Below are 14,735 nucleotides of genomic sequence, written 5' to 3'. Positions count from 1 at the left end.
AACACCAGGTCTTATCAGTGGTGAAGAAATTTTTTTATTGACGAAAACAGTTATGTAATACTGGTTACCAAAGTGCTTCAGTACTGTTAATTAATATCATATATATAACCAAGTTCTCCTGAGACTCGTGTGTTGTTCGAAATGAAAAATTAGACATAGATGTTTCAAATATTTACCGGAGATGTATTTACAGTTTAAAAATTACTGGAAATATTCTTCTGGTACACTCATGTTCCTGTAAATATTAGCAAGGAAGCTTGTTGATGCCTTGGGTGTCCTCGTCCGTTCAGTGATGTTGAAATCCACTTGATAAATTCCGAACTTCTGGCTGTAAGAAGAGAACAAATAGTAGCAAATAAAATCTGTCCGGCTAAATATTACAAGAGTTGGTTCATCACGTACAAACACCAGCGATGAAATATCAGTCTGCATTTTTGTGCAGAATTATTATAAGATTGTAACTTATGGCAGATGTCTTAAATCACTGGCGATAAAAAAATCGGTCTGTGTTTCTCTGCAGAATTATCGTAAGAGTGTAACTTATGGCAGACGTCATAAATTGAAACACAGTGTAAAATAATATGTATTACATTATTATTGCTCCTACTTTAAGAAATCCATAACGTCGATCAAGTTCATCATGTTCACTCGCTGTAAGAATTTTTGATCTTTTTTTTCATTTCTTAAAATCAATTAATGCAAACTAACTGAGATCTTGGTTCAGTTACTTTCTCACCTAAACAAAGATGCAGGCTAGATCGTATTTATATTTTGAAAGCTGTATAGAGATTTGTAAACAGATGTTTCCAATGGATGCACATGCGCAGATATATAAGCGGGGAGAAATCGTACCAGCGTTAAATTCGCTTGCCTATCCAGAAACTTACCAAAGGTGTGGCGAGATAGACCTCAGCGAAGTGTGCAAGTAGAGAAGGGCGCGAAAAACACGGAAACATATATACATAGAGGATGTTCGGAAATTCCCGTTACCCGCGCGACCGCTACGGTCGCAGGTTCGAATCCTGCCTCGAGCATGGATGTGTGTGATGTCCTTAGGTTAGTTAGGTTTAAGTAGTTCCAAGTTCTAGGGCACTGATGACCTCAGACGTTGAGTCGCATAGTGCTCAGAGACATTTGAACCAACCAAATTCCTGTTACAGTCTTATAGGACTTTTAGTGGGGAGTAAATAGACAAACTTTTGAATAGGAACACCTGTCCGTAAAAGTACCGTTTCCATTCTACAACTATCGGAAAACATGTTGATAACGTGACGACTTTTACAAGTAACTGATTAGGGTTGACCTAGTACATAATTTTTTTTTACGGCTCCATCCATTAAAAGCCAAAGGAATTGCTAGTATACTCTCTTCAACGGCATGCAATACAGCCTCTAAGAATTCGGTCTCTCCTTAGAGCACCACAGTCACGCCTACTGACGGTGAAGGTAACCCTTATCGAAGCCGTTCCGTAACTACTGTGAAAATGGTATGTGATGGAGTCGGACGTTGTGGACAACGATGTTGATAAAGGTGACGAGCAGCTTCTCCATTACCGTGAGTTTCGCCTTTCGAAAGGACCATGTCGGTGTATTCCGCAACCTTGTACTCAACAATGTTGCTCTAGCGTTCGCAGACAAATAAATCAAGCTCGAATCAGGTCAGAGAGGTAGGATGGACATCAAATGAAATCTGTCGATTTCACGTAACCCCTCCCCCCTACCATGACTATACTGTTGCATACCTACTTAGAAATCATGTTTTCAAAAGGCTGTAGCAAGGAAATATTACACCTCGGACATGGGTTCCAATTCAAAATTTTGTGTACTCACAATGAGAATTTCCGAACGCCCTGTGCACACCAACTCACCCTCTCTCTCTCTCTCTCTCTCTCTCTCTCTCTCTCTCTCTCTCTCTCTCTCTCTCTCACACACACACACACACACACATGAAAGAGAGACGATTTAAGAGATAACCGGAAGAGATCGATTCTTCTCTGATCAAGAGTATCCGGAATTGATCTCTAGATATCACGAGAGGTGGTAAGTATTGTGTTGACGGTAGGCAGGTACACTGAAGCGCCAAAGAAACTGGTATAATATTCAAATACAAAGATACGTAAACAGGCAAAATACGGCGCTGCGGTCGGCAACGCCTATATAAGACAAATGTCTGGCGTAATTGTTACATCAGTTACTGCTGCTATAAGCAGTATATCAAGATTTAAGTGAGTTTGAACGTGTTGTTGCAGTCAGCGCCCGAACGATGGGACACAGCATCTCCGAGGTAACGATCAAATGAGGATATTCCCGAACGCCCATTTCACGAGCGTACCATGAATATCAGGAATAGGGTAAAATATCAATTCTCCGAGTCAGATGCTGCCGGAATACTATCCTACAAGAACGGGACCAACGACGCGTGAAGAGAAGTGCAACCCTTCCGCAAATTACTGCATATTTCAGTGCTGAGCTATCAACAAGTGTCAGGGTGCGAACCATTCAACGAAACATCATCGATACGGGCTTTCGGAGCCGAAGGCATACTCGTGTAAATAGTGATCCTGCACGACACAAGGCTTTACGCCTCGCCTCGGCCCGTGAACACCGACATCGGACTGTTGATGACTGGAAACCTGTCGGGTGGTCGGACGAGACGCGTTTGAAACGGTAGACGTGTACGGGTATAGAAGCAATCTCATGAATCCAAAGGCCCTGCATGTCAGCTGGGAACCGTTCAAGCTGATGGAGGCTGTATTACGGTGTGCTGTTATCTGCAGTTGGAGTGATATGGGACCCCTGATACGCCCAGATACGACTCTGAGAGGTCAGCATCCTCTCTAATCATCTGATCACTTGCATCCATTCATGTTCATTGTACATTCCGACGGATTTCGGTAAGTCCAGCAGGACAATCCGACACTCCAAACGTTTAGAATTGTTACAGAGTGGCTCCAGGAACACTCTTCTGAGTTTAAACACTTTTTCTGGCCACCAAACTCCCCAGACATGAACATTATTGAGCATATATAGGATGCCTTGCAACGTGATCTGCACCTCCTCGTACTCTTATGGATTTATGGACACCCTTGCAGGATTCATGGTGTCATTTCCCTCCAGCACTACTTCAGACATTAGACGAGTCCATTCCACGTCATTTCCCTCCAGCACTTTTTCAGACAATAGACGAGTCCATTCCACGTCGTGTTGGAGCACTTCTACGTGCTCGCGGGGCCCTGCACGATATTGGGCAGGTGTAATAGTTTCTTTAGCTCTCCAGAATAGTAACAGGAGAATCGGCCAACCAGGAGGCCCCAGTGGCTTCGAATCTAGATTAGTCGCTGGATGTCACCTGAGCAACCAATTCACCGGAACATCTCAGCCCTACTAAAGCTATCAAAGTCGAATGTTGGTGATGTGACGGTGAAGTGGAAACACGAAGGGACAACTGTTAAAACAACATCCAATACATCTCAAATGCTGACAAGCAGAGACATTCGACCATTGCGGTGTGTGCTTGTAAAAATTCGCACGGAATCAGCGAACGCTGCCATCCATGTGCTCCAGAGAGTGTTATCAGCAATCTAGCTTGCACAATGACTGTGGGTAATGGAATTAAAAAGAATAGGGTACAGCGGTTGGGCAGCTTTTCACAAGATACGCATTCCTGTCTGCGCTAAGCGACACTTGAGGTGACGCATAGAGCGACGCCACTGGAAAGTGGATGACTGGAAACTAGTGATCAGGAGTGATGAATCACAATATACGTCTCAGCATCCAGATGGAAGGGTTTGGCTTTGGCGAAATCCTAGAGAACCGTATTTAACATCGTGTGAAACGCCAGCAGTGAAGTACGGAGGAGATGGTGTTGCGTTATTGGTGTGTTTCTCGTAGTCAGCTGGTGGTCGTCTTCAAGCGCTTAAGAAAATATTTTACTGCGTTGTGTACTGAGTACAGTAGAGGAACAGTTCGGAGAAGATTACGTACGTATGACAGCGAACTACTTTATAAAACAGAGTCTTTGAGGCAATGATTTTAGGACAACAAAATTCCTGAAACGGACTACCGTGACCACAGTGGCGACCCGAAACCAATGGAAAACTCTTGGTCCATAACAGAGCGTCACTACTTTTTCTGGTTTCGGCTCTCAACGAAGATGGCCAACATAAAGGCGAATGATGGACACACACGATATTAATGCCCTCTAAAGGCTGTCCGGATACATCTGATCAGATAATGTACGCTTACTGCGCTGTCCGTAGGTGTTCCTAGGAGAAGAGATCCGCGACCGTAATAACAGGCTGTTGAAACAATATAATTTCGTCCAGCAGCTACGGAAAGAAACAACTACTGCCGAACAGTCCTGTATATGAAGGTCTTGATACAGCTCTCCCTTACGGTACTGTAGGATCCGAAAGGATAACGAACGGGTGCGAAATATGCTATTTGACAGACACCTACCAATTTTTGCCGATTTCAGCCGAATGAGGAGCGTGAAGAATTTATGGCGAAAATACCTATTCATCGTTTCAAATCTTAATAAGAAAGAGTTTCACCAGCCCGGATGTCCGTACGTGTTAAGGAACTTTTCCCGCGACGGGGAGCCTCACCGGCCCCGGATCGAATCCGTTCAGCAAATTAACGAGTAGGAGCGGTGTGCCGCTTTACATAGATGTGTTTTCAGGCGGTTTCCCACAACTCACTAGGTGAATATCGGACTATTACCGAAGTTTCGCCTCATTTACACGATTCACAAACATTTAGAAATCTTTTGTTCACTTTCACGTGACTAACGCTGCACGTAGACAGTTCGGGATCACATATTCCGTCGTCCTGGGGGCAACGGGTTAGCGACAAGAGGGGCATCTGGCCACCCTCTAATGTAACCGTGCCAAATTCGTTAGTAAATATGGCGACCATATTCAGTATCCCTACCAATATTCAGTAGCTGCGATAACTAATAAGATACAGGTTTTGTTTTACTTTCAAATTTTTTAAAAAAATTATCCAATTTCTGTGATTTTTTTCTACAATCATAGATTTCATTTGTTGAGCAAAATATTTTTTTCATGTAACGTGATGTGACTAGGGCCATCAGAGCATCTCCTATTTCGTACCAGGATATTACGCATAGAGTACCTTATTTTACATAATAATTACGCAAGAAGCGTGTACGGGGGTAACGAGTGCCTACAGGGACAATGCTATTCATTATTCTTGGTTTAGTAGATATGTCATTAACTGTTTTCTGAAGCGGAAGATATTATCCAGTTCTCACTCCAGAATTGGGTTCCTGTTACTGAGAAAGGCTTAGAGAAACTGGCTGAACGATGGAGTGGGGCCGAGAGGACTTTGTTCTGATAGGAACGGGTGTTCCTGCCATGTTTTTCAGACAAGAGCGTTGAGATCGAGGAGAGAAATTGACGACAGTGTACTCTAGTAAGACAGTTGAGATGGAAATTTCTGTGCTTGTCTGCACTCTTCCAGGATAACTGTGCATATGTTGGTGAAATATGGTCAACGAATCGAACACCACAGATATAAAGGACACTGGCGTTCATAACCAGTTTCAGGCACCGTGAGATTTCCTGAGAAAGGCCTTGTAGTATAACAAAGCTGTAATCAATAATTGCAAGTATGTGTTTCATTTTCGGGTCAAGAGGCGTGGAGAGATGCTGATACCTTTTTGCACATTTTAGTTACGTGCTCAGTCCAATTTAGATTATCACCTATTAAATACTCCTAGAAGCTTTCGTGAAGGAGAGAAGTCGATATTTTTCCCATTTAGGGATAAAAATTATATGGATTCTCGATAATTTGCGTTAATGGGCATAGCCTATCAGTAACGCTTGGGTTTTGGGTAGACTGAGCTTTAACTTTATAACCTGCTCCCATTTTGATAGCCAACGCAGGTCTGTATTGAGATTCTCAGCAGCTGTCTTGAGGTTTATTGGTTTACATACAAGTGGAGGTCATCAGCGTACGTATGGTATTAGCAGTAGGACAAAACTGACGGTACATCATTGACATTCAACCCTCGTGCCGGAAGTGACGCATTACTGGCGAGACGTCAGGTAAAAGCTAAACCATTGCAATGCACTTGGCGAGAAATTTAAGATGCTAAGTTTGGCAGATAATACCCTGAGGTCAACAGTACCACAGGCTTTGAAGAAGTCTACGAAATACATGCAGTCGCCTCTGGTGCAGCCATGGCAAACTTCAGGTCATCTGATACCTTTATTAATGCAAAAGTTGAGCCTGATTGGCATTTGGCATCAGTATAGTTCTCTTTTCAATAATGCTTCATTTTTATTAAACAAATTTACAAAATTGTGAGATTTGCGATATACACGCAAAAAAAAAAAATCAGAAAGGCAATTATATGGGTGTGGGGAGGGGTGTTTGGGATATAGTGGCTAGAGGTAGTTGTGCCAGGGTATCAGATCTGTACCTATCGAGTAATAAAGCTAAAAGTTCCTTAATTATATCCGAGGCCACATGAAATAACAGCGGCTTACCTGTAACCAGAATTCCATTCGAAGTTATCCAGCAGGCTCCAAGCCGTATATCCTATTACGTTTGCCCCGTCTTCGTTAATAGCTTTCAACAGCTCTGCGAGGTATTGCTGAAAAGATAATGTTGTCTTCAACAATAATTTACTCTGATCATCAGACTCAAAGCACAATAACGAAACAAGTAACTGATATTTTCTTATTACTGTACGGATTCCTGGCAAAATGCCATTTAACCAAATTTTGAGAAGAACTTAAAATATTTCCTACACTTCTTGCATTTCTTTACTGTAATATTAACCAGTGGTGTAAGCTAGTATAAGCACGACATTGAGCATTATGAGACGTTTCCAGACTTGTATTTTGTCGAAGGTAACAAAACTTTAAGATTGAAATTACAATTAAACCAATACAATGAAATGAATACCCTCAGCTGCATACAGGCGTTGATATACGTCAACGGGGACGGTTGAAAATGTACGCCCCGACCGGGACCCGAAACCGGGATCTCTTGCTTATATGGCAGACGCTCTATCCACCTTTTTTTAAAAATTTTTTTAATCTTTTATCTCATTTAATTCAATGTTGTTCGTTGCAGTTGTTCGGTGCGGATGTCCCAGGACACGAGCTCAAGTCAGTGTTGAGCCGTTAACTCAGTTTTTATTACAGAGGGCAGCTAACCCTCTGTCCGAACACGCTGAACAACCGTGCTAACATCTATCAGAGCCACTGAGGACACAGAGGGTAGTGCGACTGCAGGGACTTATCTTTGTCACACCTGCCGTGAGATCCTAATTCCCAACTTATTGTTCCGCACTATATCCGTAGTGCCCCTGCCCATTACACTTATAACTCGCTGCTGTACCGATTCCTGTAAGAGTTCGGGAAATGTGTGTGCATCTGCACAGAAGATAGTGAAATGGCCATTGAGCCATAACCATATATATGAAGATGGTATCTGTTCTTTCGGACATGTCCCCGTTGACGTATATCAACGCCTGTATGCAGCTTAAGGTATTCATTTCGGACATTTCTGAAAGAACAGATACCATCTTCATATATAAACCATAATATTCATTTGCTAAGTGATGGTGGAAGGTCTGGGAACATCACGGATAATCAGAATTGTCACTTAATATATCATGATAACCAAACATTCTTCATAATGATGCTACAGGCTTTTTACCGTAGCTCCGAAAACAACCTTGTTGCTGTGAAATAGAGCTGGATATTTTAAAATATACATTACTCGTCATCCCTTCGAACTGCAGTGTAAAGAATTATTTCACAATAGTTAATAATTCCCTTCCTCACCGTCTAGTACGACGCAATTCTTGTGATACGAAATTAGAAAAATGTTTGGACAGTCCACTAGAGATGAGTAAGTTATTTTACTGCTGATTATCAGTAATTTGACGGGAGCCTGAAGTATTCTGATGTACAAAAGATAGTGTCGATTTCAGCAACTTGTTATTCATATTCAACAGGCAATATACGTTATCGTGGGTGTGGGTACACCGCTACTGAACACTACACGTACAATGTTCAGTCTGGACTGTCAGCTGAGGAGTACACTGATGCTTACAAACTACAGATCTAGCGATATCTCTTACCAGTAGCAGAAGTAGCAAATGTTAGCTTGGGAACCTTAATAATCGTCTCTTGGGCGCGAATGTTTTAAACAGCATCATCCTATCTGAAACCTACACATTCAAGGACGCAGTAATCCAGAGGTTACATGTCTCTGTCCTATTTGCGTTACGTGCATACCTCAGATTGACGCGCAACTGATAACACGGGATCGTGAAGCAGTCAAACGTTTCGGTAACTTATGAAGTGCGTACAAGACGATTCGCAGCCGTCCTCAGTTTAAAACTGTAGTAATGGACGATAAGAGGGCGCATGCATTAAACGTAAAGTTCTTCCGCTGCCAAACTAAATTAACAAATACGAATCTATCAAACACACTGGAATTGACTGCTTCTTCCTTATAATGAAAGTAGACAGCCCTTTATGAAACGATGCAGGGGTAGAAAGAACATAATCCTAATTTTGTTTATGAAATTGTTTTCACCATGTATATAGAACGTTTAAAATAAGTCTCTCTCCAAATACCAAATATATTTTGAGCTGTCCATTTGGTTAACAATAAATTCTCTTGATCAGCAGCGAGTAGATTTATATCAGGTCAATATAAAGATAGTAATAACGGATACGCTGACAGCAGTAATTTTTAAGGAAGAATAGGGTTTAACGTCCATTCGGCAACAATGCCATTAGAAATAGAGCACAAGCTTGAATTGAGAGGAGGAAGGATCTCACGCATGTTCTTTGCAAAAATAACCATTCCAGTAATCACTCTCAGCGCGTCATTGAAAAAGCTAAGTTTCGGTTTCCATTGGGATTTCAACAAACTCCCCCAGAATGTATGTCTAGTGACTGCACCACCTCATTCTCAGTTAAACTGAAAAATTAATGCTCTTACAAATACGTAAAATTAATGCTCTTACCGATTAAGCTATCGAGGCCCGACTCACGATGCTAATTCTCAGCTTTTCTTCCGTCGTTACCTCTCACCTACCTTCCGTAAATTCTCCAGCATATCTATCTCGATTGGACTCCTGGACGTAGGATATTGTAAGGGATCCTCTAGGCCATGCCTAAGCTATGCGGAACAATTTCTGTGAGGTATGGAAGGCAGCGAATACTCTGTTCAGGAAAGACAGGAAAAGGATGTATAAATGTAAAAAGGCCAAGAAAAACCGGAAGACTGCAGCTGTATTACATCACGGTGAGGCAGGAATTCCTAAATCAGATGTAGGATTGTAAGGCACACTCAGGAGCAAATATAGATTCAAATCACAATTCAGTACAGATAAAAAGTAGGCTGAAGTTTAAGAAGCTAGTCAGGAAGAATCAACACACAAAGAATGAGTGAGATATCGAGGTGCTAAGGAATGAAGAGATACGTTTGAAGTTCTCTGAGGCTACAGATAATATGATAATGAACAACTTAAAAGGCAGTTCAGTTCAAGAGGAATGGACGTCTCTAAAAAGGGCAATAACTGAAGTTTGAGAGAAAAACGTAGGTACAACGAAGTTAACTGCGAAGAAACCAGGGGTAACGGAAGAAATAGTTCAGTTCTTCGACAGAGGAAGCAATTACAAAAATGTAAATGGAAATTAAAATGTAAATGGAAATTCAGGAACACAGAAATAAAAGTCGCATAGGAAATACATAGTAAGTGAAGGGAAGCTAAGGCAAAGAGGCTGCATGAAAACTATGCAGAAATTAAAAAAGGAATGATCATCGGAATGACTGACACAGGATACTGAAAAGTCAAAACAATCTTCGATGAAATTAAAAGCTAAATCTGGAATATTAAGAATGCAGTGGAAGTTTCACTGTTAAATGCAGAGGACAGAGGGGATAGGTGCAAATGGTACACGGAAGTGCGCTATGTAGGGTTGGAACTGTCTGATGTGATATATAGAAGAAAAATACATAGAAGAGAAAACAGTAGTAGATAGGAAAGGATTTCGGATCTGGTATTAGAATTTAAAAGAGCGTTGGAAGACTTGAAATCAAATTAGACAGAAGGGATGGATAATATTCAATTGGGTGGAAATGGTAGCAAACTGACTGTACGCTTTCGGAAATCATCCACACAATTCCGAAGTTGCAAGAGGTGAAAATCGCGAGAATTATCGAACATTCAGCTTAACAGCTTAAGAATGTAAGCTGCTGACAAGAATAATGTACAGAAGACTAGAAAAGTAAGTTTTAGATCTATTTGATGACCATGAGGTTGGTAATTTACACCATGTACAAGAACCTAGAGGGAACAATAAAAGTGGAATTCCAAGAACGGGAACTGTTCAGTGGTATGAACGCTCTAATGAGTGTAGGATATGGACTGAAAGTAAATTGAAGAAAGAGGAAAGTAATGGAGAAATAGCAGGAATGGGAACAGCGAGAAACGTAACAGCAGAACTGTGGATCACGAAATAGACGAAGTTAAGGAATTCCGCTGTCTAGGCAGCAAAATAACCCATGATGGACGCCGAAAGGAAGACATGAAAAGCTAACTAACACTGGCAAAAGTGCATTAACAGCCAAGAGGAATCTGCTAGCGTCAAACATCAGCCTTATTTCGAGGAAGAAATTTCTGAGAATGTACGTGCCGAGAACAGCATTGTATGATAGTGAAATATAATCTGTGGAAAAATCGGAACAGAAGAGAATCGAAACATTTGAGATGTGGTACTACACAAGAATATTGATAAATAGGTGGACTGATAAGGTAAGAAATGACGAGGATCTCCGGAGAATTGGCGAGGAAAGGAATATATGGAAAATACTGACAACAGGAAGGGAAAGGAAGGAAGGTTGGATTTGATGCCCGGCGACATCGAGGTCATTAGATACGGAGCACAAACTTGGATTGTGTTAAGGATAGGAAAGAAAATCGACCAGGTCCTTTTGAAGGGGTCATCCTCGCATTTGGAAGGGGCGTTTCAGGGAAATCACGGAAAACCTAAATCTGTATTGCCAGACGCTGGTTTGAACAGTCGTCTTCCTGAATGCGAGTCTAGTGTTCTTACCAATGCGCAACCCCGCCGTGGCAAGAAAGAGGGACAGGATGACCGGACATCCGTTAAGACATCAGAGAATAACTTCTATGGGACTAGAAATAGCTGTAGAGGAAGACAGAGAGAGAGAGATTGGAGTACATCCAGTAAATAAATGGTGACTTAGGTTGGCATTGCTCCTCAGAGATGTGGAGGTTCGCACGGGAGAGGAGTACGTGGCGAGCAGCATCAAACAAGTCATGTGTCTCATGCTTACCAAAAAAAAAGAGGGAGAGAAGTGAATTTAGAAGAGAAGTACTGGCGGAAGTAAAAGCTGTGAGGAAGACCTGCGAAAGGCAGCACATAGTTTTAATCGACCAGGAAGTATCGAAATGTCGCACCCTCTGCTGCAGAGATATTTATTGTTTAAACATAAAATCATAATTATTAATTCTACTTTTAGTTAGCTTGTTTGTTTTTAGAATATCAAACTTTTCTCGTAAAGAGATAATAAACGTGAAAATTACATATGATTAATTCGTACTTACGCCATAATAGCTTATGCGTCCTTCATCGTCGAGTTCTCCCGTATCAGCATATCCGTTCTCCGCGATAAAGATTGGATAGTTAGGATATCTCGAGGACACCCAGTTCACAATATTGCGGAAACCCCACGGCACAACCTGAAGAAGTAATTAAACAAGAAGTATTAGACAAGATTAAACAATGAATGATATGCAATTACTATAACTGTTTAGCCTTTTCCTCATTTATGTTGCGGTAGAGACGAATGAGGGCTTTGGTACTTATGCCTGGGAGAACAAAGGAGACGTATAGAAACGTGACTCGAAAGCCTCCCGTTATTTGTGGACACCGATACCCTCTGCCAGCGGACTAATAGCAAAGGTGATTGTGATGCCTACTTGTGGAGGAAAATTTTATTTACATAATGTGAATAGTTAGTGAAAAGAGACATGGTAATCGGTTACTCAACGCGGATGACACTAACGGTTTACAGGCATTACATACCTGTTCGCAGTACACGTTACTCTTTAAATGGCATTTGGAGATGTTGTTGTTGTTGTTGTTGTGGTCTTCAGTCCTGAGACTGGTTTGATGCAGCTCTCCATGCTACTCTATCCTGTGCAAGCTTTTTCATCTCCCAGTACCTACTGCAACCTACATCCTTCTGAATCTGCTTAGTGTATTCATCTCGTGGTCTCCCTCTACGATTTTTACCCTCCACGCTGCCCTCCAATACTAAATTGGTGATCCCTTGATGCCTCAGAACATGCCCTACCAACCGATCCCTTCTTCTGGTCAAGTTGTGCCACAAACTTCTCTTCTCCCCAATCCTATTCAATAGTTCCTCATTAGTTACATGATCTACCCATCTAATCATCAGCATTCTTCTGTAGCACCACATTTCGAAAGCTTCTATTCTCTTCTTGTCTAAACTATTTATCGTCCATGTTTCACTTCCATACATGGCTACACTCCATACGAATACTTTCAGAAATGACTACCTGACACTTAAATCAATAATGGATGTTAACAAATTTCTCTTCTTCAGAAACGCTTTCCTTGCCATTGCCAGTCTACATTTTATATCCTCTCTACTTCGACCATCATCAGTTATTTTGCTCCCCAAATAGCAAAACTCCTTTACTACTTTAAGTGCCTCATTTCCTAATCTAATTCCCTCAGCATCACCCGACTTAATTAGACTACATTCCATTATCCTTGTTTTGCTTTTGTTGATGTTTATCTTATATCCTCCTTTCAAGACACTGTCCATTCCATTCAACTGCTCTTCCAAGTCCTTTGCTGTCTCTGACAGAATTACAATGTCATCGGCGAACCTCAAAGTTTTTATTTCTTCTCCATGAATTTTAATACCTACTCCGAATTTTTCTTTTGTTTCCTTTTACTGCTTGCTCAATATACAGATTGAACAACATCGGGGAGAGGCTACAACCCTGTCTTACTCCCTTCCCAACCACTGCTTCCCTTTCATGTCCCTCGACACTTATAACTGCCATCTGGTTTCTGTACAAATTGTAAATAGCCTTTCGCTCCCTGTATTTTACCCCTGCCACCTTTAGAATTTGAAAGAGAGTATTCCAGTCAACATTGTCAAAAGCTTTCTCTAAGTCTACAAATGCTAGAAACGTAGGTTTGCCTTTCCTTAATCTTTCTTCTAAGATAAGTCGTAAGGTCAGTATTGCCTCACGTGTTCCAGTGTTTCTACGGAATCCAAACTGATCTTCCCCGAGGTTGGCTTCTACCAGTTTTTCCATTCGTCTGTAAAGAATTCGTGTTAGTATTTTGCAGCTGTGACTTATTAAGCTGATAGTTCGGTAATTTTCACATCTGTCAACACCTGCTTTCTTTGGGATTGGAATTATTATATTCTTCTTGAAGTCTGAGGGTATTTCGCTGTTTCATACATCTTGCTCACCAGATGATAGAGTTTTGTCAGGACTGGCTCTCCCACGGCCGCCAGTAGTTCCAATGGAATATTGTCTACTCCGGGGGCCTTGTTTCGACTCAGGTCTTTCAATGCTCTGTCAAACTCTTCACGCAGTATCGTATCTCCCGTTTCATCTTCATCTACATCCTCTTCCATTTCCATAATATTGTCCTCAAGTACATCGCCCTTATATAGACCCTCTATATACTCCTTCCACCTTTCTGCTTTCCCTTCTTTGCTTAGCACTGGGTTTCCATCTGAGCTCTTGATATTCATACAAGTCGTTCTCTTATCTCCAAAGATCTCTTTAATTTTCCTGTAGGCGGTATCTATCTTACCCCTAGTGAGATAGGCCTCTACATTCTTACATTTGTCCTCTAGCCATCCCTGCTTAGCCATTTTGCACTTCCTGTCGATCTCATTTTTGAGACATTTGTATTCCTGTTTGCCTGTTTCACTTACTGCATTTTTATATTTTCTCCTTTCATCAATTAAATTCAATATTTCTTCTGTTACCCAAGGATTTCTACTAGCCCTCGTCTTTTTACCTACTTGATCCTCTGCTGCCTTCACTACTTCATCCCTCGAAGCTACCCATTCTTCTTCTACTGTATTTATTTCCCCCATTCCTGTCAATTGCTCCCTTATGCTCTCCCTGAATCTCTGTACAACCGCTGGTTCTTTTAGTTTATGCAGGTCCCATCTCCTTAAATTCCCACCTTTTTGCAGTTTCTTCAGTTTTAATCTACAGGTCATAACCAATAGATTGTGGTCAGAGTCCACATCTGCCCCTGGAAATGTCTTACAATTTAAAACCTGGTTCCTAAATCTCTGTCTTACCGTTATATAATCTATCTGATACCTTTTAGTATCTCCAGGGTTCTTCCATGTATACAACCTTCTTTCATGATTCTTAAACCAAGTGTTAGTTATGATTATGTTGTGCTCTGTGCAAAATTCTACCAGGCGGCTTCCTCTTTCATTTCTGTCCCCCAATCCATATTCACCTACTATGTTTCCTTCTCTCCCTTTTCCTACACTCGAATTCCAGTCACCCATGACTATTAAATTTTCGTCTCCCTTCACAATCTGAATAATTTCTTTTATTTCATCATACATTTCTTCAATTTCTTCGTCATCTGCAGAGCTAGTTGGCATATAAACTTGTACTACTGTAGTAGG

The 14,735-nt window shown here is 41.3% G+C and overlaps 1 protein-coding gene across 1 annotated transcript in view; it reads right to left on the bottom strand.

The window, feature by feature from the left end:
• Positions 1-201: 201 nt before the first annotated feature.
• Positions 202-14,735, bottom strand: part of LOC126413014 (myrosinase 1-like) — a 63,338-nt gene continuing 48,804 nt past the window's right edge. Inside the window, exons 9-11 of the mRNA XM_050082907.1 lie at positions 11,629-11,763; positions 6,515-6,621; positions 202-328 (exon numbers count right to left, since the gene is read on the bottom strand). Of these exons, the coding sequence (XP_049938864.1) occupies positions 202-328; positions 6,515-6,621; positions 11,629-11,763 (369 nt within the window). The remainder of the gene's footprint in view (positions 329-6,514; positions 6,622-11,628; positions 11,764-14,735) is intronic.

Source organism: Schistocerca serialis, chromosome 7 (assembly GCF_023864345.2).
Source record: "Schistocerca serialis cubense isolate TAMUIC-IGC-003099 chromosome 7, iqSchSeri2.2, whole genome shotgun sequence".
NCBI classification, from domain to species: domain Eukaryota; kingdom Metazoa; phylum Arthropoda; class Insecta; order Orthoptera; family Acrididae; genus Schistocerca; species Schistocerca serialis.
This window is presented reverse-complemented; position numbering and strand designations above follow the sequence as displayed.